This window comes from Carlito syrichta, unplaced genomic scaffold, assembly GCF_000164805.1.
Source record: "Carlito syrichta isolate Samal-C Ts95f unplaced genomic scaffold, Tarsius_syrichta-2.0.1 Scaffold303245, whole genome shotgun sequence".
In the NCBI taxonomy this organism is placed as follows: Eukaryota; Metazoa; Chordata; class Mammalia; order Primates; family Tarsiidae; genus Carlito; species Carlito syrichta.
The window spans coordinates 22,833-48,302 of NW_007247341.1; the positions used below are offsets into that span (position 1 = coordinate 22,833).

The 25,470-nt window shown below is 44.7% G+C and overlaps 1 protein-coding gene across 1 annotated transcript in view; it reads right to left on the reverse strand.

Moving 5' to 3' along the window:
• Positions 1-25,470, reverse strand: part of FANCC (Fanconi anemia complementation group C) — a 209,383-nt gene that overhangs the window by 17,792 nt on the left and 166,121 nt on the right. The window contains exons 7-10 of the mRNA XM_008058199.2: positions 24,445-24,609; positions 13,595-13,751; positions 5,503-5,555; positions 3,104-3,203 (exon numbers count right to left, since the gene is read on the reverse strand). Of these exons, the coding sequence (XP_008056390.2) occupies positions 3,104-3,203; positions 5,503-5,555; positions 13,595-13,751; positions 24,445-24,609 (475 nt within the window). The remainder of the gene's footprint in view (positions 1-3,103; positions 3,204-5,502; positions 5,556-13,594; positions 13,752-24,444; positions 24,610-25,470) is intronic.

A 25,470-nucleotide genomic window follows, 5' to 3' on the forward strand; every position in this document is an offset into this window, starting at 1 on the left:
TCGAGGTCTGTCTGCTTTTTTGGGCACGCTCTGGTGTCTTCAAGTCAATATTTAAAAATATTTCCCCCATACTTGTCACTTTTATCTGTGGGAGATTTAGTCCAGTCTATTACCAGACTCTGCCACTGCTGGAACCAGAACCTGACCTGCCTGGCTGTTTGTAGGAGCCACTGTACAAGCTTCGAAAAAGAGGCTTATCACACCGAGCTGGATTCTTTTCCTATTGTCTGACGGGGCACTCTGATGGAGCCACACTGTGCTCCCTAGATGGGACAAAAGGACAAGAAGGAGGAACGGGCAACAAGAGCAAGATGCCCGGAAGGGAAGCATTTCTGGCCACAGGAAGAATGTGGATCACCGGGATCGCCTCTCCGCTGATGGTGGGAGTGTAGATGGGCACTAACACTGTCGAAACCAACTTGACAGAGCTACTAAAGCTGCACCTCTGCACACCTAATAAGCAAACACTACCTCCAAGTGCCTATTCCACAATACCACAGCAACACTGTTTGTAATAGAAAACAAATCTGGAAATGCTCCAAATGCCCACCAAGAGAAAAGTGGATATGCTGTACACTGTGGTATGTTTTCACAATGGACTACCATACCACTACCACCACAGCCACACCCAGCAACACACAGGAACCTCTGCACAGTGCTGAGTGGGAAAAGCAAGTCTCAAAAGATCAGTACAGCATGCTATTCTTGTTTTTCTATAAAGCACAAAAACAACCAAAACAAAACAAAACATGTAGCTTAGGCAATCATATATACACGATCAAACTGTTTTCAAAAAAAGCGAAGAAATGAACAAAATTCAAGCCAGTGGTTATCCAAGGGGAGAAGGGCAGGGATAGGAGAGAGAGGCATGTGGATGGGTGGATGCCCTTATCACGAGGGTCCAGGTGTGTTGGGTTCATCGATACTTGTTTTATTAAGAGTAAATGAGTGAATGAAACAGAGAAAGAAAAGTGGGTCATGTATTGACCAAATGTGACAAGATGCCAAGCGTGAAGGATTATGATTAGCTAAAAATGGGCCCCCAAGAAAGCAGGAGGTCAGCAGGGGAAAAAAGCCGTCAGTTAACAGGGCAGGCCTCAAGAACAGCTCCAGGAAGAGGAGCAAACTAAACTAACAGTCATGAGACATGAGAAGGCATCCGCAAAGCTGAGAGGCCGCAGCTCTCCTGTGCCGAGTCAACGGTGAGGGCAATGAATCCTGTTTCTTTTTGGACCCTGCCTTGCCTCCCCCACAGGACCTTGCGTGTGGCCCCCAGATACAGGGCGCCTGGTCAGGGTACGATTCTCAGTTAAAAGCCACTGCGACTCCAGGCTAAATCCGGAGTACCCAAGACCCACAGGGAGACTCAGGGGGAGCTAAGAAGAAAGACAGCCTGAGGCTGGTGCTCCAGAGCAGAGCTGCTTCCCTGAGGTCTGCGCCAGAGTCCAAGGGCTTGCCGGAGGTTCGCTCCTAGTTGGGAATACAAAGAATGTACAAGGGAGGATGAAAGATATTTATAGCTAAGCCTCAAAATAATCATGAGGGGCAGCCAGTGCCTTTCAGCTGAGGTCTCCTCCCAATTCCAGGCTGGTACCAGTGATTACATTGTTGGCCACAGTCTAGCTAACTTCCCCTGGGAAAGTGAGGATGGGAAACAAAAGCCATCATACATATTTCTTGTCGCCTTCAAAGTAGAAACATCTGCTAAAACCCGAGGGGCTTCCTTGGCAAGAGGTGTGTAGGGCTTTAGTGCAGTCCAGCACCACAGCTCTGCTCTCACAAGGTAACTGTAGAGCATCATAAGGGACCACAAAGCTGGGCTCGGTGGCTCAGCCTGTCATCCCACACCTTTGGGAGGCTGAGGTGAGTGGATTGCCTGAGCCCGCGGGTTCGAGATCCGCCTGGGCAACTTGGCGAGACCTCATCTCTACAATAAATCAAAAAATCAGCCGGGCGTGGTAGCGTGTGCCTGTGGTTCCGGCTGCTCGGAAGGCTGAGGCGGAAGGATCGCCGGAGCCCAGCAGGTCGAGGCTGAGGTGGCCGGGAGCGGCCACTGCGCTCCAGTCTGGGCGACAGAGTGAGACTCCAACTCAAAAATAAATAAATAAATAAATAAGGGACCACGACACACTCCACGGGATGACGTGGGGCCACAGTGCCACTCTGAATGTGCCAGGCACCACATAAGCATTAAGTTTGTGGGCCTCAAATCAAAGCTAGCAAAAATACCCAAAGGTGAGGGCCAATGATAGCAAAGGTTCCATTTCTTTTTTTTTCCTGTGTTGGAGTCTCACTCTGTCACCCGGGCTGGAGTGCAGTGGCTGCTCCCGGCCACCGCAGCCTCGACCTGCTGGGCTCCTGCGATCCTTCCGCTTCAGCCTTCCAAGTAGCCGGAACTACAGGGACGTGCTACCACGCCTGGCTAGTTTTTTATTTTATTGTAGAGACGAGATCTCGCCAAGTTGCCTGGGCTGGTCTCGAACACGCGGGCTCAGGCAATCCACTCGTCTTGGCCTCCCAAAGTGCCGGGATGACAAGCTGAGCCACCAAGCCCGGCCAAAGGTTCCACTTCACGTGACTGCATCTAACACCTCCTGGTCACTGCCACGCTTCCTTCCTCCTCTACAGTGATTCAAGCCTTTCCCAGTCCCTCCCACCACCTCTTTTCTCTCCTGAAATCCAGTTCACAATGGGATCTCTGATAGGAGTGAAGACTCTCATGATGAAGACTGTCCAGTACTGCTCTGTGATAAGAGGCATTTCCTATTCAGCACATGCCATATAGGCCCCAGGGTGCCTGCTGCTGGACAGAGAGGGTCAGATCAGCCAGAGGTGCTGTGTCCCACGCAGCAGATAGCACACAACACAGCATCAGGAGGGGCAACCTCCTGGTGACACACGCTGGCATGATAGGGCTCTCAAACACAACAGCGGACAGACGTTTCTGGGTACCAGGGTGCTGGGCAGACAGAAACCATCTCGATTTACATTCAGTTAAGACGGTTTCACCTCTGCTGGGCACTCCTTTGGAAGCTTTCTTCATTAGCAAAACAGTCCATTGAAATGACTGAAAATAAAGTGCTCCTTTCCAAAGTACTCTCACCTGCGTGTTTTCTCTCTCCAGAGCTTCCACGAAGCATCGTGTGAACACCTGCATGGCAGCGAGCACCTCCGGGGCTCCCTCGGTCTCCAGGAGTGTGTACCTGAGCAACACAAGTCAGATGACAACACCTTTAATGAGTCATCTGGTGAACACACGAGCCTGGGCTGACAAGGAAAGGGTGGAAACCCTCTTTTTGTGCTGTAAGCTACAGCAGTAGCTCAGCTCATCAGATTTCAGGTCTCGTGAAAGCAGGAGAAATCTGTGCTCCCTTTTCTAAATACTCTCTGTAAAATTGTAGAGCACAGAGCTCTCTTTCTTGGTTCGTAAATTATTGAGCACTGCAAACCCCTGCTACATCAGCTTGTGTACTCTATGCAAATATCTTCGTGGTGTAGCCCTGGACACATGACATCAGCAGTCACACTCACAGGCAGAGACAAAGCTGCTCAAAAGACAATTCACTTTTTCTTATGTTTAAGCCAAAAATAAATAAATAAACTCAAACTTTGCTAGCTTTAGACTAAAAAGTGTTCTGATTTCTTATTTCTTTCACTCAGCTTAAAGTTGGTATGTCTCAGCACTGCCTGAGTGTGGAGGCTTATGCCTATAACCCCAAGCACTCTGGGAGGCTGAGGCAGGAGGACTGCCTGAGGCTAGGAGTTTGAGACCAGCCTGGCAACATAGCAAGACTCTGTCTCTACAAAAAAATTTTAAAAATTAGCCAGGTATGGTGGTACGCCCGTAATCCCAGCTACTTGAGAGGCTGAAATGGGAGGATTGCTTGAGCCCAAGAGTTCGAAGTGACAGTGAGCTATGAGGAGGGACCCGCCCGAAACACCACAAATGATCTTTGGGAGGGCGGGCCCCGGTAGCGCAGGCTTCCCCACTAGGTCAGTGTTCTGGGCTCCCATCAGCATCAGTGCTGTTGCAAGAGGCTGCATTCAGCTTCAGTGGATTTTTTTGGAGATGCTTTAATACACGTGCCCATTTCATGATCAGGGACTTAGAAGCACACCTGCTCACACCACGCCACGTGTGCAGCAGTTTCGACGAGAAGCGGCACGACCCCATGCCCCGCCTTCCATATTTGCCTTTTCTTATCCCCAGCTACTTTGTTTTGTTTCCCTAGATGAAAACAGTCCTCAGAGGGGAATGTTTGGCTGATGTGGAAGAGGAGAAACAAAAAACAGCAGAAGCACTCAAAGGCATCCAGACTGACAAGTCCGAAAACTGTTTTGAGCAGTCTCAGTAGGCATACTGCATAAGATGGAGAGTACTCTGAAGGTGGCTAAAGTTGAAACATGTAAGAATAGGTACATAGTTTTTATAAATAAATTCTGGGGTTTTTTTGGTTTCCCGCCCCTAAGAACATGCCACTGCACTCCAGCCTGGGCCACAGAGTGAGACCCTGTCTCTAAAAAGTTAAAAAATAGAAGATCAACCCTAGCAGTGGGTTGTTATTGTAGGGCTGGAGAGAGCCGAGAGAGACCTGTTGCAGCAACCACGAAAAAAGCTAGAAACACTCTTAGGGCTGGGCTCGGTGGCTCAGCCTGTAATCCCAGAGCTTTGGGTGGCCAAGGTGAGTGGATTGCCTGAGCCCACAGGTTCGAGACCTGCCTGGCCAACTTGGCGAGACTTCATCTCTACAATAAATCAAAAAATTATCCTGTAGTTCTAGCTACTCGGAAGGCTGAGGCAGAAGGATCGCCGGAGCCCAGCAGGTCGAGGCTGCGGTGGCCGGGAGCGGCCACTGCCCTCCAGTCTGAGTGACAGAGCAAGACTCCAACACAAAAAAAGAAAAGAAAAAGAAACACTCTTAGGTGCCAAGCTACAGCCCAGCTTTGTGTCCAGTGAGCTCCTCATCTCTTGTCATCTGTAAGAATATAATAAGTATTCACATTTTCTAAATGAAAACTCAATGTATTGCAAGAAAACATGCCGGGTATATTTTACCTTTCAGAAGAGCTCTGTTAAGAATGGCTCTATTTATTTATTTATTTTGTTGGCTTTCTGCGGCTTTAAAGTCTTTTAAAAAGACTGGTCAGCCCTCATGTGGTGAAGGGAGCACACTGCTACCCTTTATTCTGAGTGGAGAAAAATCTTACATGAATATTTCATGACATTAATATCTAACTCAATTCTGCTTTTGTATCACTATCATTAGCATTTTAAAAGGTTAAAGAAAAGAAAGTTATCTTAAGTCTTAGGCACTGGCCTTTAAATATACACTGACTTTGGAGATTTTACCTCTAATTACCAAAAAGCTCAGAGGATTAAGAAGGAATTGGAAACTCTAATTTCCCCATAGAATGGCCAGAGACTACTGCAAAATTTTTTATTCATGTTTGGAAATGGAGCATTTTTAGATAAATGACTAGTAGCAAAAGCAAGACATTTACCTGAACATCTCGTCAACAATCCGGAATATGGCAGGATGGCAGGCTGCTTGAGGCTGTGGAAGGAACAGATTGTGAGAGCTTGCTGCTGTCAGGTGAAGGACTTGTCCAGAACTGCTGATTTCTGAAAAATGGGCATCTTCCTTTGGGTTGGAAAAAAAGAATCGCCCATCAGCGTACTGAAAAAGCCCCACATACAAGTCCAAACAGTGGTTCTCTTTGAGCAGGGGATTAAGGGTAAGCTTTATTTCCTCTTTATATTCCTGTTATGTCCCACGTTTTCTATAATAAGTCCATATGATCCACAAAAAGGAATCATGGAAAATTAAGAAATACTTTCCACTGGCACGCTGTAGTAAAGACACAACCTGCCTGTGTTGCCAGTTTCACTTAAGTGAGTCTGTGTCTGACCTCCTCAAGTAGCCAGACGGGCCTCAAGGTCAGGCCTGCGCCTGCAGTCTTTTTATTCCTGCTTATTAGGTAACAAGTACAGGATAATTTAGAATTATTATTAAGGAAACCAGTGACCACTGCCATGCGGGACTAGATCACATGGCTCTCACCTTAGTGCAGCTCCAGTTACCGAGGATGAAAAGAGGGGTCGTGAAGAAAGAAGAATAAAGAAAGGCATCTAATTTTTCCTTATTTCTGAAATGGGTTTTAATGACTTGAATGTACAGAAGCTGGCCTCCTGTGGTCGATGGAGAGTGGCGGGGTGGCGGGGGCTGTCCCAGGCTCTGTGTCTTCTCAGCTAGAGTTCAGAGCATGAGATGATGCCAGAGGAAAGTGCCCGTTGGTCTTCCAAAATAGATGTTTCAAAGTCACACCCAAATGTCAGTGAATTGATCTGCACAGGGAATTTCTTTGGGCCACACTGCATTTGGCATGGCTTGGCTTGGGAAAGAGTTTTCAGAGACCCCTCTGCAAGAAAAAAGGCTGTGCCGGACCTGGGACCACGCTGGAGGCAGCAGGATGCCTTCCCAGGGAGCCCCCTGCTCTACCCACTCCCCACCCCCAGCTCCTGAGGGCCTTGGGTCCCCACACTGAGCCTGTGCCACCTAGCGTTCACATGCCACCACTGCAGCCTGCCACAGGAGGGTCTCCCAAGTGTCGCCACTTGTTTAAATGACAGGACGACTGCCTTTCCATTATTTGAAGGCGATTTGTTATTTGCAAGCTAAAAATCTTCTACTCCCAAAGTAATTCATGCTCCCCCATCCTTCACTGCCATACACAAGTACCTAAAAGAAACCAGCTTGAAATTCTCATAGATAAACTCAGTGTCTCCTGAAGAAAGTAATTCGGCAGGACCATGGTTCATCAGAGGAGAGGCCAGTTACTTCCGGGCCTTGTTCTCCGGCAAGTCAGTCAACCTCCCTGCTTCTCAGCCTCACTGTAAATAATAACAGCTATTAACAGGTCACTGAATATAAGCCCAGAAAATACCATAAAAGTTTCTATGTACTCATAATGAAAAAAAAAATAAAGCAAGGGAAAAGCAAACTGCATGTCCCGAAGAAATATAATTCATCTAAATTTGCCAGAACAATTTCTCGAAGTTTTACAAGGATAATATGCCTCTTGAATATGAGGGCTTGAGACCAAAAAGCACTGTGTGTACCCACAGGCAGACACAGAGTCTGAAACACATGGATAGCAAATCAAATCAAACTTGAAAATGGTAAAACAGAATTCACTTTTATTTTACATAGTCAACTATCCCATAGGTCTGCTGCTCGTAGAAAACCACTCATTACTAATTATAGGAATTTCCAAGCAAAGAAAATGATGATCTAACGTGTAGATTAGAACTACCATGAAAACCATGTGGGGAGTAAGCAAGAAAGCTCGAGCTTTGTCCAGAGAATGAGAGCCTGGATACGTTTTTCTTTCATGCAACGTTTGCTAGCAAAGCAGCCCAATCAAATGTTTCAAGCATCTCCAGGCGGTGTGAAATCTGCCTTTCTTTCCCTGCAGATGGACTCTCCTCTCAGATTTCTCTCTTTCCAAATACTTCAGACCCTTGGCTACTCTCGGCCTGCTTCCACCCCGTCTTAGCTCTTAGCAGAGAAGGCCCAGGAGACAGAGGAGCCCTGCTAAGCGGCAGTGGCAGAGCCTGATTTTAACACCAGTCTCCCTTGCCACCCAGAGCTGTGAGCAGCTCTCTCGCCTGTGCCCGTTACCGACGCCTTTTCAGGTGCGGCTCTCTCCACTTCCCAAGCACGTCATTTCAGGGCGAGTCTCCTCAGGAGGACTGATGTGCTCGTGGGCCACACACGTGTCCCCGTAACATCACATCACAAAAGCAAGCCTAAGCTGCTTTTCTCGTCAAGAGTCTCCAAACAGAATCCTGGCTTTGATACTCCTTTGGAAGACAGTCCCTCCCCCCCTACCCCCCACCAAGTCTCCAGATCATCCTGTGAGTGAGTGGGACAAACGTCTAGCCCCTGTGAATCCTGTGGGATACTCCAGTAATACACCAGAGGTCATTCTGCAAGCCAGGGCTCTGGAGCCCCACAATCTGGGCAATTCTCTTTCCTATCAAAACAAGGAAAGAAAAGAAAACCTTTCTTGGGTTCCATCTGTGTGTCTGTTTTTCTCCAACCTTCCAAAATCTGTTCCTTCTCAAGCTCTTCTCTCCTCCATCTGGCCTAATGATCTTCATGTACAGATCACTTCAAATCTAGGGACACTGTCAGCAGGAGGCATCAACCATGTCAGGCTTGCCCTCCCTCCCTCCCCCAGTCCTTTCACTAAATGTCGGAGGACAGACAGAAGACGATGATGGAGAGCTTGGGCTCTGCCGTCCTTCTCTATGTGGGGCAAGCACCCCCTTTGGCTGACGAAGGCTTTCCCTCCAATCCACCCCCACAGCTGCATCGTTCATGTCCTCCCTGCCTAGAAGAAGACCCTATTCTCACCCCTCAATAAGCCAAGGGAAGACAGAGTCAATGCGCAGAAAACGCACAATACAACGTCCTCTACTGGGCTGGGAGGAGGCCAGAGGGTGGCCGGCAAGCCATCTGCATCATGAACTGGGCAAACACGGACCTCAAAATCTGCCCTGGATGTCTGCTTAAGCTGTGGTTTTCATTCCAACTCATCGATGACTGTGGCAAGTCACTTGCCGCTTGAAAGAGGCCTGAGGACAGAGAAGGGCAGAATTCTCAGGAAGAACTTTTTTTCCTACGACTTTCTGATTCTGTGTGTGTGAGAGAGAGGATGTGTATAGGCAAGGCAGGAGGAGAGAAAGCAAACCAGAAAGGAAGTTAGACGATGATGTGAGGTAAAGCGCAGACAAGACTGAACGCCTCTTGGGAAAAAGGCAACGAAGGAGCAGAGACAATTCTTGAGCCCCTTAATCGACCGGCCTTCATAGATACGATCTCCTTAAAACTGAGGGAGGAAACAGCAGGCGAGAGAGAAGTAACTCAAGTTCATTAAGCCTGGAATAGATTCTCGTGCATTATAGTCTTCTTTAATGTAGTTTAAAGACTTCACTCAGGAAATGGGTATTTGAGGAAATCGGCTGAGACGCTTTCGCTCTAATTCACCCCCCAGCCCGACAGTCCTACTGTGCTGCTGACTCCTCGGAGCGCTGTTCTCCTGACGGGCGGGAAGTCCTTGCTGTTCATGTACAGATATGGATATGTGACTGAAGTCACCAAAAAATAACTTTCTTCTTAAAAAGAGGATTCTTCGTAAGATTCCACAGTAAACTTCTTTACTGAGTTCAAAAGTAATGTGGTCTGAAAAAAATCTTCTTAAATAAAACCTTCAATCTATCATGTAAAATGAGGCACCTTTATAAATATGTATTTTTTTATTATGACATTTTCTTCCTTTCTACTTTCAAAATACTAAGCATAAGACTCTAAATATCCTTCTTACATTCTGGGATCTATTTTGTTTTGAAACATTCAAGTTTCTTTCAACAAATTTGAGCTTGGAAAAACTATTCTTTCTTTTTAATTTTTACCAGATGCTGTTTATACACAAGCAATTTTTTCAGTGCTCCATAATGCAATTATTGCTTAATTAGTGATAAATCTGTCATTCCTAGACTTAAGGATTTAACAAGTACCAAATGTACTTTTGCGTTTTAAGTTTACATGTGCTCTCTGCGTGCTCAGACGTAGGGAAGGCACAGAGACGCTCAGCTCCGAATGTGGAACAAAAGCCCCACGTCTCACGTCCCTCTCCCTCTCCTGGCCTCGCCCAGTGGATTCTCTCCAGTTAGTCTGTGGTGCCGAGCAGGAAGAAAGCGCATCACTCCCCTGCTGCTTCTCAGCTTGGCCTCTGAGTGGCGAAGACTTCTCAGGTCCACGCCTGCTCTGTTTCTGGTTTGGGCTTTTCCCCTTCATCTCTGGTCACAAGGTCCTGCATCTCCAACAATGACAACAGAACTGGCCACGTGGGCCTCTTGGAGAAGATGCTGGGGGATCTGGTGCCCCCCTGAGGCCGAGGCTGGAAAGCGCAGCTGCTGTCCAGGATGCAGACTGCAGCTTTTAGGCAGACATCAGTCACCACACTCGACCACTGCTAAATTGTGGACTTTGGCTCTTGAGAAGTCACATGCACCACATTAAAGAGTTCCAAAAGGAATGCCAAAAACACTGCTAACGACAAAGCAGGGAAAGAAAACCCTGGAACAACAGTGAAAAAGCTACTCAAGGCAGACATCTGAAGACATCATCCAGGCTCATCCTGGAGTTAATGCTTCAGTATAATATTTTACTAAAGTGGAACTGTGCATTGGAATTATGCGTAAAGTAAGTTTCTTTTTCTTTCTGAAGTGGCTACAATTGCTATTTGGAAAAAGAGGAAAGGAAGGCATCCTATCCCACATCGAGGACACTGAGGTATCTGGATGCTTTTTGTTCCTAAGCTCTTATTAGATAAAGAAATGGTTTTAATTGAGCTATGAAGACTTCCAGGCAGGAGAGGAAACAAGGCGTTCTGACTGAAAATCTCAGTGAACAGAAAAACAACCCTGCCCCCTTGGCATCTCCCTGGCTCCTTTTCTCTGGGGGCAAATCTGCCGGGAAGGTGAGAGGGCAGCTCCTCTGGACCCAGCGGCAGGAGGGGTTAGCTGGTGGAGGGAATGGGAACTGGGGTACCTACCAGCCCTGGCATGCAGCTTGGCAGCCAAGCACAGTGCCACCCTGCCATCCCGCCAGCACTTCTTATTCAAATATGGAATCCAAATAATAGTTTTCTGGGCCTTACAAACAGAATTGTCACTGGAAAATATAACATCCTTCTGATTCAGGACCAGCCTTGGGAAACTGAGTGGTGCCAAGAAGGCTGCATAATTAGCAAGTGGCTTTTGCAGCTTTTGGTGACATCAGCTTTTGAGGTCGGATCTGAAGCTATGGATTATGGTCTTTAGGGCCTCTGCTGTCAGGGAAACACAAGACCATCTGCTTTTGAAAAGCATGGCGAATGACAATCTAGGGTTAATACCACGACTGACTGAGGTGCCACCAACTGTGGCAGGCGGCATACACTTGAGGACAGCCCAGCCCAGGGAAGCCAAGGGGTCAGCCTCAAAAGCAGACGGGTCTTGGAAACATATTTTTATTTTAGATGCCAAATACGTATATAGACATTCAGGATTCAGGTGATATCCCACCAGTCCCTTATTATTCACAGTCTACATGGAAAATACCGGGCCTGTGAGTCCCTGAGAGGCCAAAGAACATTTGGTGAGGTCATGCCACTTTGTACAACCTGTCCCACAATTTTATCTTTTGTTTTTGCTACATTTTGGAAACTACAGAATTTCCAGGACTCATTCTGGATAGTCCCAAGAGATGGAAATATAATTAACAGTGCTCCACATACAACACAAGTTATGTAGACCATCACACTTTAATTACCCTCAGAGTCCAACTCTAATGTAATAGGCATCGGGTTTCTGCTGGAGCATGGCACAGCCGTCTTGTGATCGCTCTGATACTCCTTGACAGTCCTGTCACTGCACGAGATACTGCACAGTGATAAATGAATCAGATGATGCAATTAGGAAGCAGGCTCTTCAGGTTTCCCCTGCAATCACTTAGCTACATCCCAGGCTACTCCAGCCACTTGGCTTTCTGGCCCCTTAGTCCTGGCCAGTCAGGGCCTTCCAGCTCATCGTCTGCATTGCAGTCACCTCCCCGAACCACAAGGCAGCGAGAGGTCACATCTTGCCTATGCCACAATAAATTAAACCAAATAACACCTTCTAGAACCCTCCTTTTGCCATCATGGAAACTCTGAGGCACACATGATCCTGATAAAAGCTTTTGTAAGTCGACTGACTTTGAAGCTGTTTGGGGAGACCACTGTAAGTTTAAACTGGAGACAGCACTGTCCAGGGTGAGTTTCCCACCGTCATTCACTGTGCTCACTATGGGGCCACCGGCAGAAAGGACACGGGACACTCTAGAGAGGAACCACAAGGGTCAAGGACAGGGTGCAGGAAGGGCGACAGGACTGGAATTTTTCAAGAGAAAAAAGCCTTCATGAAAATTTCATAAGCACCCTGGGAACGAGCAAGCAAGCAGCTCAGGTCCTGTGTTTTGCCACCGAAAAAGGACCAGAGAAAATGAAATTGTAGCATGCACACTGAAGTTAGAAATACAGGCCACTCACTATTTCTCAGTACTTGCAATGGGTTGCCAGAGGGCTTCTGCAGCGCTCTATTTTAAAGGATATATCATTTACTTTTAATTAAGGTGTATTTCTATTTCTGGCCTTAATATACAACTTTTTTGAACACCGAAGTCAGGTAGTCCTTATCTTAACAAATATCCTCTCTGGGCTCTACCTGTCTCCATCGTCAACTTTCACGTCGCTTGGGTTCAGTCTGTGCCTAAAGCACTGGGATGCAGCATGGCCATCGGCGCCAGCAGCACTACCCACGCTCACCTGGGATGATGGCGGGCAGAGCCCTGGAACACAGGGAGGGTGGACATGGGCCTGGTGGAGAGACACAGGATGGAGGAAGAGGACAGCTGATGCCATCAGGATTCCCTTGCATGGCCTCCAACTTGAAAGAGGAGGAAACACACAGGAAGTTCCAAGGAATCAGACAAACCGAAGGTGTCTGGGAGGTGGGAGCCATGCGCACGGGACTCAGAGTGGGCGCAGCAAAGCCCAGAGTCTCCCTCAGTCTCAGTTCCAGGGCAAGGGCCAACATCCCTCCTTCCCAGCACTCTGCCCACTGACTTAGGGCCAGGAGTTCGTCGTGGTTCTCGGAACTCACTGTCTCCTGCACAACAGGAAGACAGTGCCTGTGCCAAGGCCTCACAGATTAGGAAGGCTAAGGAGAAAATGTGGCAGAGTCCACCAGGGCAGGCAGGTGCCACATGACCATGACACCAGTAGTTCTTTGGACGGTTTTCCAGGGTGCACTGGTGCCTTATTCCTGTTCTTTCAAAAATGTACACAAACTCCACAGAGCTGCCTCCCAAAGAAGGAAGACACCCGGCTGGCAAGACTCCCAGGACCGCCTGCGAGCCGAGCCTGACACACACGGCCCCTAGTCTTGACCGCACAGTCCTGAGGGCAAAAGGAGTCAGAAGCCGCCACACGGGGGTGTCAAGGCAGGCAGCCTCACACTAAAAGAAAAATTAGAGAAGTCCTACTTGTTTTTGTTGCTTTACCCATTTTCCTGGAGTTCTGTTTTGTTTCTCTTGAGAATTTTATTTTTCCTCTAGTGAAGAGCTAAAGGTTTATTTTTTGCATGTTTATGTTTGTTCATCAATTCTTCTCATCCAAAAGCTTTCATTTCTAAAAAGTTACTTTTTATGTTGAAATAAGAAAAACATTGTTTTTAGAGTTTGTTGTCCAAATGCCAGTTCTTGTGAATACACAGTATACGGTCCATCAGTCAGGGAACCTCAAATCTCACCCCACATGCTGCAAGTATGCAGAAAAGCCCCCTGTTAGGTATTTTTGAAATAAAACGTAAATACACAATTATTTTTAAAGGTTTCAATTGCTCTTCTGTTTATATCCTCCCCTTGCCCTCATTCTTCGGCTAAAAGAAATGCTTCCCAGCATCTCCTGTGAGGGGTTTTCTCTTCATCAAAGGCCCAGCACGTACCAGCGATGAATCTTTTATAAAGCATTCGATCCTTCTCAGACAATTTCTCTCACTGAAGATTAGCTTTTCAAAAAGATGCAGCGTTGCTTTTTCCAGGCTGGGAAGGTGCCGAAGCCAGAGGCAGACTATAGCCGGCGTGGGGAGAGAAATCTTCTTCCTTTCAGCAAGAAATAAACAAAATTTTAAATAGAAGTGGATTACTGAATAAAGAAGATTAAGAAAGTTCAAACTGCAATTCCTAATCCAATTTGTGAAACTTCTTCTCATCAGCGTCGTAGCAGCAGTTAATATTTATGGCATCAGGGAATATTTACCAAGTATTCATTTGCAAAATAATGTGATAGGCTTCCGCTTCAACTCACCTTAAGAAATGAGAAAAATGCTCAGAAAAAAAAATTGCTTTCAAAAAGGATAAGCAAATACATAGTGATGGAAGAAAAAGAAAGTGATTAAAAATGCCGTGTGTATCCAGTCCCTCACTTGAGAAAGTGTTATGTTGGCATATCATAACAGTATCAAGTATGGAATCAGACCTGGGTTTGCGCGCCAGAATCACCACCGACCCACTGTATGGCTTTGGGAAAGTTATTTAATCTCTAAACCTCAGTTTATTCAACAATAAAATGGGTCTACTTCCTTCAAAGTGTTGTTGGAAGGGTCAAATGCAGTAACTCATACAATGATGAGCACAGTGCCTGGTACCTAATACTCAATAACTGCATCTGCAAATCTGTTGCTCGAAAGTTAAAACATATTTCCACCAGCAATTTCATATACGGTGGCCATGGCCTAGTTGATCACAGTGGGCCTTAAGTACAGACCTCCACAGACACATTCTGTGGAGCTGTGATTCTACAGGAAAACCTACTTGGAGGCCCTCCCACGTCAGTGAACTGGGCCCACTTCGCCTCCTGGGAGGGAGTGTGAGGGGGCACGTGTCTGACTCCGAGTCCCTGGTGGTGGTGCTGGGGGGGCCACGGCGCTGCCCCAGGGCCTGCTGGCCTTTACCTGACCACCCCAGACAGCAGGGTGCGTCTAAGGCTCTGCCACAGCTACCACTGCCACGACCAAGGACAACCGGAGCCAGGGGCAGGCTGTCCATCCCCCAACAGCCCCTCCGCTGCCCGCTCCTCCCTTCACCTTGACTCCTGGGCCACTTTTTGCAGAGCCGGCATGAAGCCCAGAAATGGGGTCCATGGGCAGGAGGGGACAGAGCAGGGATGTGGGAGGTTCTGGGCAGGAGAGGACAGAGCAGGGGACACAGGGGGTCCTGGGCAGGGTGGGGGGTCCCAGGGCAGGAGGGGACAGAGCAGGGGATGTGGGGAATCCAGGGCCGAGAGAAGACACAGCAGGGGACACAGGGGTCCTGGGCAGGGTGGAGAGTCCAGGGGCAGAAGAGGACAGAGCAGGGGACGTGAGGGGTCCAGGGGCGAGAGAGGACAGAGCAGGGGACGTGGGGGTTCCAAGGACAGGAGAGGACAGTGCAGGGAGCGTGGAGAGCAAATAATTTGGGCTCCAAATTATTTTTACAGCAATAACAAAAATCCAGATTGCAGAACTGAATTCCTCACAAGAACACCTCCTCCTAAGGGAGGTGCCCGTCTGAGGGGCAGAAGGGAGGCCAGGCCTTCCTCAGCTAGGACAAAGGCATGCCGCGACCATTTACCTTTTCAAGCCAGGAGGAGAGTCAAGGCTGTGTGGGCTGCCAGAGAACCCCACAAAAATTAGGATCACCTTTTCTGGAGAATTGCTTGATTTCAGCAAACTGGAAACAATACTCTTTGTGGCATCCTAAAGGTCTTTTTTTTTTTTTTTTTTAGTTGGAATCTCACTGTTGCCCAGGCTGGAGTACAGTGACACACTCACGGCCACTCAAGTGTCGACCTGCTGAGCATCGATGATCCTTCTGCCTCTGCCTTCCAAGTCGCTGGAACCCATGCCTGACTAATTTTTGATTTATTGTAGAGACGAAGTCTCACCAAGTTCCACAAGCTGGTCTCGAACCTGTGGGCTCAGGCAATCCACTTGCCTCGGCTGCCCAAAGTGCTGGGATTATAGGTTGAGCCACCAAGCCCGGCCCCTAAAGCTATCTTTATATGAGAGCCTGACCTGAGTGCTATAACATTGAGGGAATGGTGCCATTGTCATCACTTGTATTTGCAGAGAATCTCACTTTCCAAAGCAAAGTACAGCCACCACCAAGCAGAGGAAATGCCCAAACCCCAATATACCAGAAGGTCTATTGCATATCAACATCAGCATACTTTTATTTGAAAAGTAAACTTTTTGGCTGGGCTCGGTGGCTCAGCCTATAATCCTAGCACTTTGGGAGGCCGGGGGCGAGTGGATTGCCTGAGGCTGCAGATTTGAGATCAGCTCAGGCAACTTGGCGAGACCTTGTCTCTACAATAAGTCAAAAATTAGCCGGGTGTGGTAGTGCATGCCTATAGTTCTGGTTACTTGGAAGGCTGAGGCAGAAGGATCGCCAGAGCCCAGCAGGTTGATGCTGGGGTGGCTGTGAGTGTGCCACTGCACTCCAGCCTGGGTGACAGAGTGCAATGCCAATTCAAAAAAAAAACAAAAGAAAGAAAGAAAGAAAGAAAGAAAGAAAAGGAGGGAGGGAGGGAGCGAGGGAGGGAGGGAGGGAGGTAGATAAAAGAAAAGTAAACTTTTTCTATAATTAACTTCGGGGTCATACCTTACTAAGATAAAAAATAAAAGAGGATTTCAGAAAGTCTCAATCAATGAATACATAGAAATGGGAGTTTTAGTTACTACTAATTCTTTGTTATTCTTCTGTCTTTGGTATTATACCTACCTTTCTTCATTTATTTGACAACATTTAAAGCCTGATTTTTCTTATTTAAATTGGAAAAACACAAACCCAGAAGCTTGGTTGTAGGTCAGCTTTTTCTTGTAATTTATATTTTCATTTTCTTAGTCTCATTTTTTAATTCATAAAATCAGCACAGTGATATTGAGGGTATTCTAACATGCAGCTCCTCTGTTAGCATTGTTTTGGTTAATTTGATATGCAAGAGTACATTAGATTGTTATAGCTGGACTGCAAGAAACAATGCCTACATGCAGGGAAGGTTGGATTATGAGTCCTTTATTGACACCAGCGACCGAGAGCTGACTAGTGTCCCAAATAACACTCGGCAGCGAACAGAGTGAGTAGTGGGTTTTTTAAAGGTAAACATTATATAAGGTGTACAGTTTGATATTTCTTGGCAAACAATATGATTAGTAAGGGGTAGCAAGGGGTACAGAATTTACACAACCTGGGAATTTCCAATCACTGAGGGGCACAGGAATGTGGATGTGCAGTATGATTATGAGAAGGTTACATAAGAAGGCTATTTCTAGGCTAACATGGAAGATTTATTACAAAATGGAGTTACTTACTCATGTCAAGCAAGCTATTTTAGCAGGCTATTATAGGTTTTGCAGAAAGATATTTTATTCCCCCCATTTAGCTGTTTATGAGTCAATGCATTGACTCATCTGTTGTAAGTATATTATTACAACGGGGTTTTACATACATAGGTTTCACAGAACTGATTCATTGTTTAATATGCAGAGTCTGATAGGAAGACCGAGGAGAAGAAGTATGAGGGGTTTAACTAGACTAGGAACATGGGCTTCAATTAAATAAAGCCTGGAGCCAGGATTTATTATTTTTGTTGTTGTGCTTTTGCTTTTTTGTCATTTGTTTAAATTTTCTCAGACCTTTTGGAGGGTACTTTTAATAACCCCTGATTTGTTGGCATAAAAACAACAAGATTTTTTAAGGATTACACAGAGTCCCCCTGGGGATAGGAAAAGTAAATGTCGGCCTTTACAATTCTGAAGGACAACTTTAGCCAAGGTTTCTACCTTGCTGTGGAGGTGGTTCGTGGCATGTTGCAGATTCCCCAGGTCGCCATTAATTTTCTGGGCAAGGTTAGATAAGCCCAGTTTTCCACAAGTACACTACTAATTAGTAAAGTATTCAAAAAACATTAGTTAGGTCTTTCTTATAGAATAAAAAATTATTTTCTTATTAAACATCTTTGGGAGCCATATTAGCTCTTTCAGCAATGGGAATTAGCTTACATCTGGCCTTTGCTTAGTGATTCTTTTGTTAGGAGAAAAAAAATGAGCCTGAAAAATTCTCATACTAAATATTGTCAAAAATATACAATTATTAAAGTCAGTAATGATAATGGCAACCTGTTAACAGTTCCTTTTTTTTTTTTTTGAGAGGAGCTCTTATTATGCTGCCAAGGCTGTACTTGAACTCCTGGGCTCAAGTGATCCTACTGCCTTAGCCTCACAGGTAGCTGGGACTACAAGCACTCAGTTTTTTGTTTATTTATTTATATATTTTAAAGCCTACAGCACCCTCATTTCCCAGACCCCACCCTCTCAGATTCTGGGATCAGACAAGACTGGGCACATTCAGGGTGATATGTCTGTAGGCGCTAACAGTTACTGAGCATTTGCTCTGGGTGGTGAGCACTGTGCTAAGAGTGACACAGGCATTCAGCCCATTTAAGTCTTTGGGTGAACATCTATCTCGGTTTGCCTGACACAAGTTTATGCCTGCTATCCCACCATAATTATCAAAGGAATCTTCTTCAACTCTCAAAAGTGTTGGGGTCTAGATTATAAGTTATATGTCCACACTATTTCACTCAGAACTAGCCATGAGGTTAGTTGGTTGGTCAGTCATTCTTACTACTATGAGCTGTTTTTACTCACAAAACACTTCTCACACCAACGGTGTGGGATTTTTTCCTCCATGCCAACCAATTCCCCAACTCTCTGGATACTATCTGAGTAGCCAACAATTCAACTAAATTCTGACACTACCTGGAGTTAGCACAGACTCCACAGGTTAAGAACTCAGTCCCACAAGACTGCCCCACCTTCAGATGCCAATCGCAAGTCTGGACTCCCATTCTTCTAACTGGCTGTCTATGAATCAAAGCCTCCAATGATCCCCTCTACAGATCTGATAATTTCCTAGAATGGTTCACAGAACGCAGGAAGACACATCACTGACTATCACCAGTTTATTCTAAAGAACAGAGCTCAAGAACAGCCAAGTGGAAGCCATGCACAGGGCCACGTATTTGGCAGGGGCCCCTCTAGGCATGCCACCCTCTAGCACTGTGATGTGTCCACCAACCCAGAAGTTTTTTGAACCTCCTAGTTCAGGGGTTTTTATGGCGGTCTTACCGGATCAAAGTGTTGACTGAATCTCTGACTGCTGATGATCAAGTCAAACTCTGGGGGTCTGGGGTGGGGCTGAAAGTTCTAACCCTTTATTTACATGGTTGGTTCCTCGGGCTACCAGACATTAACCTGAAGCTGTCTGGAGCCCACCAAGAGGCACTTCATTAGCCAAAGCCCACGTGTGGTAGAAAGGGACTTGTTATGAAAAATAAAAGATGCTCCTCTCACTCACATCACTCAGGAAATTCCAAGTGTTTTAGATGCTTGCATGAAGACCAGATATACGTTTCTTATTATATCACAATATGACAGTCATGCTTTCATTCTTTCTGTCATTTGCTCACTGGCTCATTCATTCAGACATGTAGAAAAGAGTCTTCCAACTGCTCAATATTTTTGAAGCAATGGATTTGGATGACCTCAGAGGACATGTCATGCTGAATTACTTATACTCCAGACTTATAAAAGGACCTCGGCAGCCCTCCCAGGAAGGTTTTATGCAATCTGCAGCCCGCAGGTGGCTATGACGGCAACCCCAGGGATAGACTTGAAAAGTTAGGTTTGACATTTAGGCCAAGAAATTTAAAAGTTCCCCTAGGTTATCTAAGCCTCAGAGAGGGCCAGCATCTGCTGTTTAAAGACAGGCAGCCCATTTCTGAAAATACAGGACTGCACTTGGAAGCCAAGGCCAAAGGCAGCAGCCAATTAGAGAATGGGTGAAATTCCACTGGTGGATTGTGGCAAGCATGCAGTTGGAAGGCTAACCACAGGGCAGGGCACACTGGTCAGGGAAAGCATGTGGTTCCTAAAGGACCACGCAGCACATATGGGGAACCGTCCGAGGGGCTGGGGAGGGAGCTGGGCGTGGGCGGTGATTTGCACTGGGGACTGGATCAGCCTCCCTGTGTCAACATGTGGCTGGGATGTTCTGTCTACGGGAGCATGTCCGTGGAAAGGCTCCAACTCTTACGCCACCGCCTGGGGAGCTTGCTGAGCTGAAGCCATAGGACTTGGACACGCTGACGACCACCCGGCATTTCTGGACAGTCTGTCCCCTATGGATTAGCAGACCTCACTTTCCAAACCAAATAAATTTTAGTAGTTGTTGAGGGAGAGCGTGCCATCGAAGCAAAATACAAAGCCAGGGAGTTGGGCCTGCTGATGGAGAGGCTGCCCTCGGCCTCCCTCAGAGCACTGGAGCAGCAGGATCGGCGTTTCAGGGCACTAGGGGAGGAGGAACGGCTGTTCTGGGAGCACTGCAGGAAGAGCAGCAGCTGTTGCTGCCTTCCCAAGGGTTTTGAAAACAATGTTTAGGGGTTCACAGAGGCTGAGAAGAAATTTCCTCCTTATTCCTCTAACTCAGCTTTTACTGAGAAAGAAAGACTGGACACAGAGGATGCTAAGACCGCATTCTTCTGTGAAATATATTCCTGGATAAGTCAGAACTAGAGTTGCCACAGTGAAATACAAAGAGCATTCTACTTACAAGTGAATATTTTGAGAAATGGAAGTTGGTGGGCTTAGCCATCGGACCCGAAGTGTGCATTCCGTCAAATGGTGCCAAGGGCCCATGCACGGAATATCTTCCATAAACAACCAAGGTAGGGGCAACCCCTTCGGGTCCCCTCCCACTGTGCGAGGTTCTCTGTCTTCTCAATATACCCTGCTTTATCACTAAAAACAAACAAACAAACAAACAAAAAAACAACCAAGGTAATTGGCAGCCTCCTTGGTAAATTCACTTCACTTATTGCGTAAATTTTGAAAGAGGGTTAAGTAGGTAGAAGAAAGGATTTTTAAAAATTATTTTAACCAAGAATATTATGTTTTGAACTTCTCTCAAAATATCAAACACTTAGCCTTCTATTTATCTTTCTAAATTTTACTTTAACAAAGTCCTGGATTATAACCTTTCAAATAAAATGAAATGATAATACACATTCTAATTTGTAAGAGTTATATATCAAAAATGGAAATATTCTACTGGGACTACTTCCTCTGAATTAACTGTAAAAACAATGGTAGTTTTGAGCTCATCATTTTCCAAACGCAATGATGTAATAAAAATCCATTTGAAGGTAAAGGAGAAGACTCACTCATGACAGCAAAAAAATTAAAAACAAAAACTTAGGAACAAGGAATGCATAAAACCAATGTATGAAAAATGTATAAAACACTCTTTACAAACTACAAAAGCAATAAATAAACAAATAAAAAATAAATAAATAAATAAACAAAAAGACATGTTATTGGACAGGTGGACAGAAATCCTTAAAATCTAGCTCTCCCTACGTTAATCTATATACTTAATATGAGTCTTCCCCCAGATAACACTGGGTATCTTTCCTGGAGCTGGACAAATGATTCTCCAATTTCTCTCTTAAAGTATTTAAATAACAAATAACTGAAACAATAAATAATATTAACAAAATAATTTTAAAACAATAGTATTTTAAACAAAATTTAAGGTTCATAAGCAGTACATATCATTTTTAAATCACATCCACTTTGTACCTTGAATACAGAAACATGAATGCTTTGAATCTCATAACCTGAGACTGAAACCTGGAAATGACTACACCAGGGTGGATTTCCCACGAAGAAAGACACAGTGTTTTAAAACACTGCAGAGAAAGCAACTCCTGACTTGGAATCTTATTACCATAGTAATAAGATCATGCAGCAATTCTCAAAGTAGGGTCCATAGAATCCTTCTGGGGGAAGGAGAGGAGAACTGAGACCCTTTTGGGAGCTCTGTGAGGTCAAAACTATTTTCATAAAAATACTAAGATGGCATTTGCCTTTTTCCTTCTCACTCTCAAAAGCATACAGTGGAATCTTCCATAGGATACATAATGTGTGATGATGTTATTGCTGTGACACATAATGGAACACATGCTTTGTATGCTCTTGTGTTCTTCAGAATTTTTTAAGGTAGTATGTTTAGGATATAAATATGCATATTTTCAGAGATTAACTTTTGTCTCTGTTCTTCTACTGTACTCTTACTATCTTAGGCTATACCTGATATTCTCTATAATCCCATTATTTTTTTAACCCCAACTTTATTTTATTTTATTTTATTTTTTTTGAGTTGGAGTCTCACTCTGTCGCCCAGACTGGAGTGCAGTGGCCACTCCCGGCCACCGCAGCCTCGACCTGCCGGGCTCCGGCGATCCTTCCGCCTCAGCCTTCCAAGTAGCTGGAATTACAGGGCATGCACTACCACGCCCGGCTGATTTTTTTATTTATTGTAGAGATGAGGTCTCGCTGCCCAGGTGGGTCTCGAACCCACGGGCTCAGGCCATCCACTCACCTCAGCCTCCCAAAGGTGCGTGATTACAGGCTGAGCCACTGAGCCCGGCTCAACTTTCCTTTAAAGGCCACCACTTCTCTATTACCAATCCTTCAAACAACCCTTATAACAACCCTGCCTCTCTGTGTGCGTGTTTTCCCACTTTCCAGTCTCTATGCATCATTTTGCCATCCTATAGCCCCTTTTTCCCGAATGGCACAATCACGCAAGGCAGGAACCACTTCCAATGCTTAGAAGCAGTTAAAAGAAAATGTATCTTGATATTATATGTAAAACCTGGCCCTAAAATAAAGCCTTTATTAAACTCTTACTCTTAGCAGAAACAAAACATGCAGTAATATTCTTAAAACATTTTGAAAACTTTTCTGTATTTGAGATTGTATCTAAATTATTTTAGATAATTTTATTTTATATAGGAATACTTTTATGTATATATAAATATATTGTATATTTTATATTTGTATGTTTTAACACATTTGAGGTTATTTTAGATTTGGCAATGTTTTATTCAAAAATAAAATTTATTTATAATATGTTTTCTTGTACTTAAGAATGGATCACTGGTTTTAAAAGGGAGAACTAAAAGATTTGATGTCTCATTCCACAGCTGTTTCATCAGGAAAAGATGAAACTGATACATCGGAGAAGTCTCTGACACATGAAATAGAAACACCTCCAGAAAAAGTAGCCTAAGATGCAAATAAAAGGCAAAAAACCTGAGGAGAGTTATTTTCCCTTGGCTTTACAGATGTTAATGATTTGCCTTACTGAGTCATGTGCAACGATGGTGCAAGTTAACTACAATGCCAATTTTGAGACCGATCGTTCACAGTCTAAACGAAAAGGAGCCAAATAACATAAACATAGATGTGATAAATTAATATCTCATCAAGAGATCTGTGCTTCTGCCTCAGAGCGACTCTGGATCTCCTGTGCTGCCTGTCTTCTTCTAGAATCAGCACCAGCAAAGCACGGAAGAAGATCTACGGGAAGCTCAGGCACGTGCACAAGCCGTACACGTACAAATACTTAGAGTAGCGAATAACTATTTGAATCTCACAGTTTTTCTTGGAGCAACTGTCAGTGCAAAAGCAATAGTGGGTCACAGCTATGCCTCAGCACCAATCAAAGCCGGCTCCATCTCTACCATCTCCATCTCCACCATCTACATCACCTTCACAGTCATATTCTCCACTGCCACATACTCACAGTAAAACACTATCAGTTCACACAAGAACGTTTGGTGAAGCAGCAGAAAACAGTGATTTATTGAATTGTTACCCTCAAGAACATTTTAAAAAATCTGTATGGTGAAAAAAAAGGTATGCATAAAGCACTTCTGCTTCATAACAAAAAAACGATGGCTGCCTGGAGAAAAGTACTCCCTTTCTACAACTACAAAGCTGAAAATTCACCTGACCGTTTTTTTTACCCCCCATGGAAATTTACTCGAAAGAATGACGAGCCATCAAGCTATTCACACTTCGGCATCTGGCACATACTTTCTCAAAAAGCTAGCTAAGTGACCGGTCACCCCAAGGAAAACAACTGACAGTATTTGCAGCCTGTGATAAATATCAGCTTTTAAGTAGGAATTAGAATCTTGAAAAATCTGTGTCTACCAACATGAACTTGACAGCTTCCCAATACTTAAAAATATTTCTGATGAAGTCGGTAGTGACAGTAATGACAGGTTTTGATACTGTATAATGAAATATGTCAACGTTGGGAAGATATACATAACTCAATGAACCAAGATTTCGCAAATTAACCATGCATAATGCTACAAAAATACACACACACAAAAAGATCCAATAAAAGTGCAAGACAGACCAATGGGTTTTACTTAATGTAATACGGTATGGAGAGATAATTGATATAATCTCATATTCTACACTGCAAATAATCTTTAAGAAAGGACCATTTCCAAGTTTTGGTGAGACATCAAAGCAGAATTATTCACAACGATCTATGATGAAAACATTCGTGTTTTTCCAACTATGTATCTATATGGGGCTGGATTTTTTTTATATACTTAAACCAAAACAATACACCCCACCAGACTAACCAGACTAAATACAAAAATACAGTTTCAAAAATTTGTTTTAATTTTGAATACGGTAAATATTGATAAGTATAACCCACATTTTAAATAAAGCTCTTTGGTACCCTCAATAATTTTTAAGAGTATAAAGGAGTATTGAGACCAAAAGTCTGAAAATGGATGTAGCATAGCATTTCCAAAGCACTGAAGTATGCTAAGAAAATAAAAAAACGACATTGAGTGACAGAGGAAATGAACATGACTTACAGCAAAAAGGCCTCATTTACAGCTTCGAAGAACTCTGGCCAGAGAATTTCCTGAGGTTCATGTCCATGGTAGGTGAGTAGTGCTTCCACCAGGGGTTCAACATCTGGCAGAGTAACTAGGGGGACACAAACTCGTGACAGGGACAGCACTCGTTCAGGAGCCATTCTGTAGAAGAAAAAAGAAATAATTACTCAAATCTGAGAACCACAAGTAATTAAGACATATGAAATCTTCATGCTGAAAAGGTCAATGGTAGGTCACCTGTTCTGCCCCTGACATAAAGAGAACTACTGTAACACCATCGATAAACTTTTTTTTTAAAGTATTCAAACAAAGTTTACTAGAGAAAGAAGAGAGAAAATAAAGGGAAACATGATGAAATCTTTTCTTTTTTATTATAAAGATGTGGGGTACAACTCAGGGTTGGGTATACAAACGTTGATTATGCAGGTGCCCTTGCTGATGAGGTGTGCCCCTCCCTTCCCTGGCAGTTTCCCTCAACTGCCAATCCCATCCCCTTCCCCTGACAGTTTCCCACTACTGCCAATCCCTTTCTTATAGTATTATAATTGTTCAAGGTTCGCTTATGAGTGAGAACATATGATACTCTGTTCTTTGTTTCTGATAGATCACTGAGTATGATAGACTCCAAATCCATCCAAGTTGCTACGAAGTCCATATGTTTGTCTTTCTTTATGGCTGCATAATATTCCATTGTGTGTATGTACCATATTTTTTTAATCCAGGCCAGCTTCAATGGGCAACATGGTTGGTTCCATATTTTTGCTATTGTGAATAGAGTTGCAACAAACACACGTGTGCAGGTATCATTTTTGTAGAATGATATGAGTTCCTCTGCGTACATTCCCAATAGGAGAATTGCTGGGTCATATGGAAGGTCAATTTCTAGTTCTTTCAGAAATTGCCACACTGTCTTCCAGAGAGGTTGCACTAGTTTGCATTCCCACCAGCAGTGTAGAAGCGTTCCTTTTTCTCCGCATCCTCACCAGCATCTGTTGTCTGTTT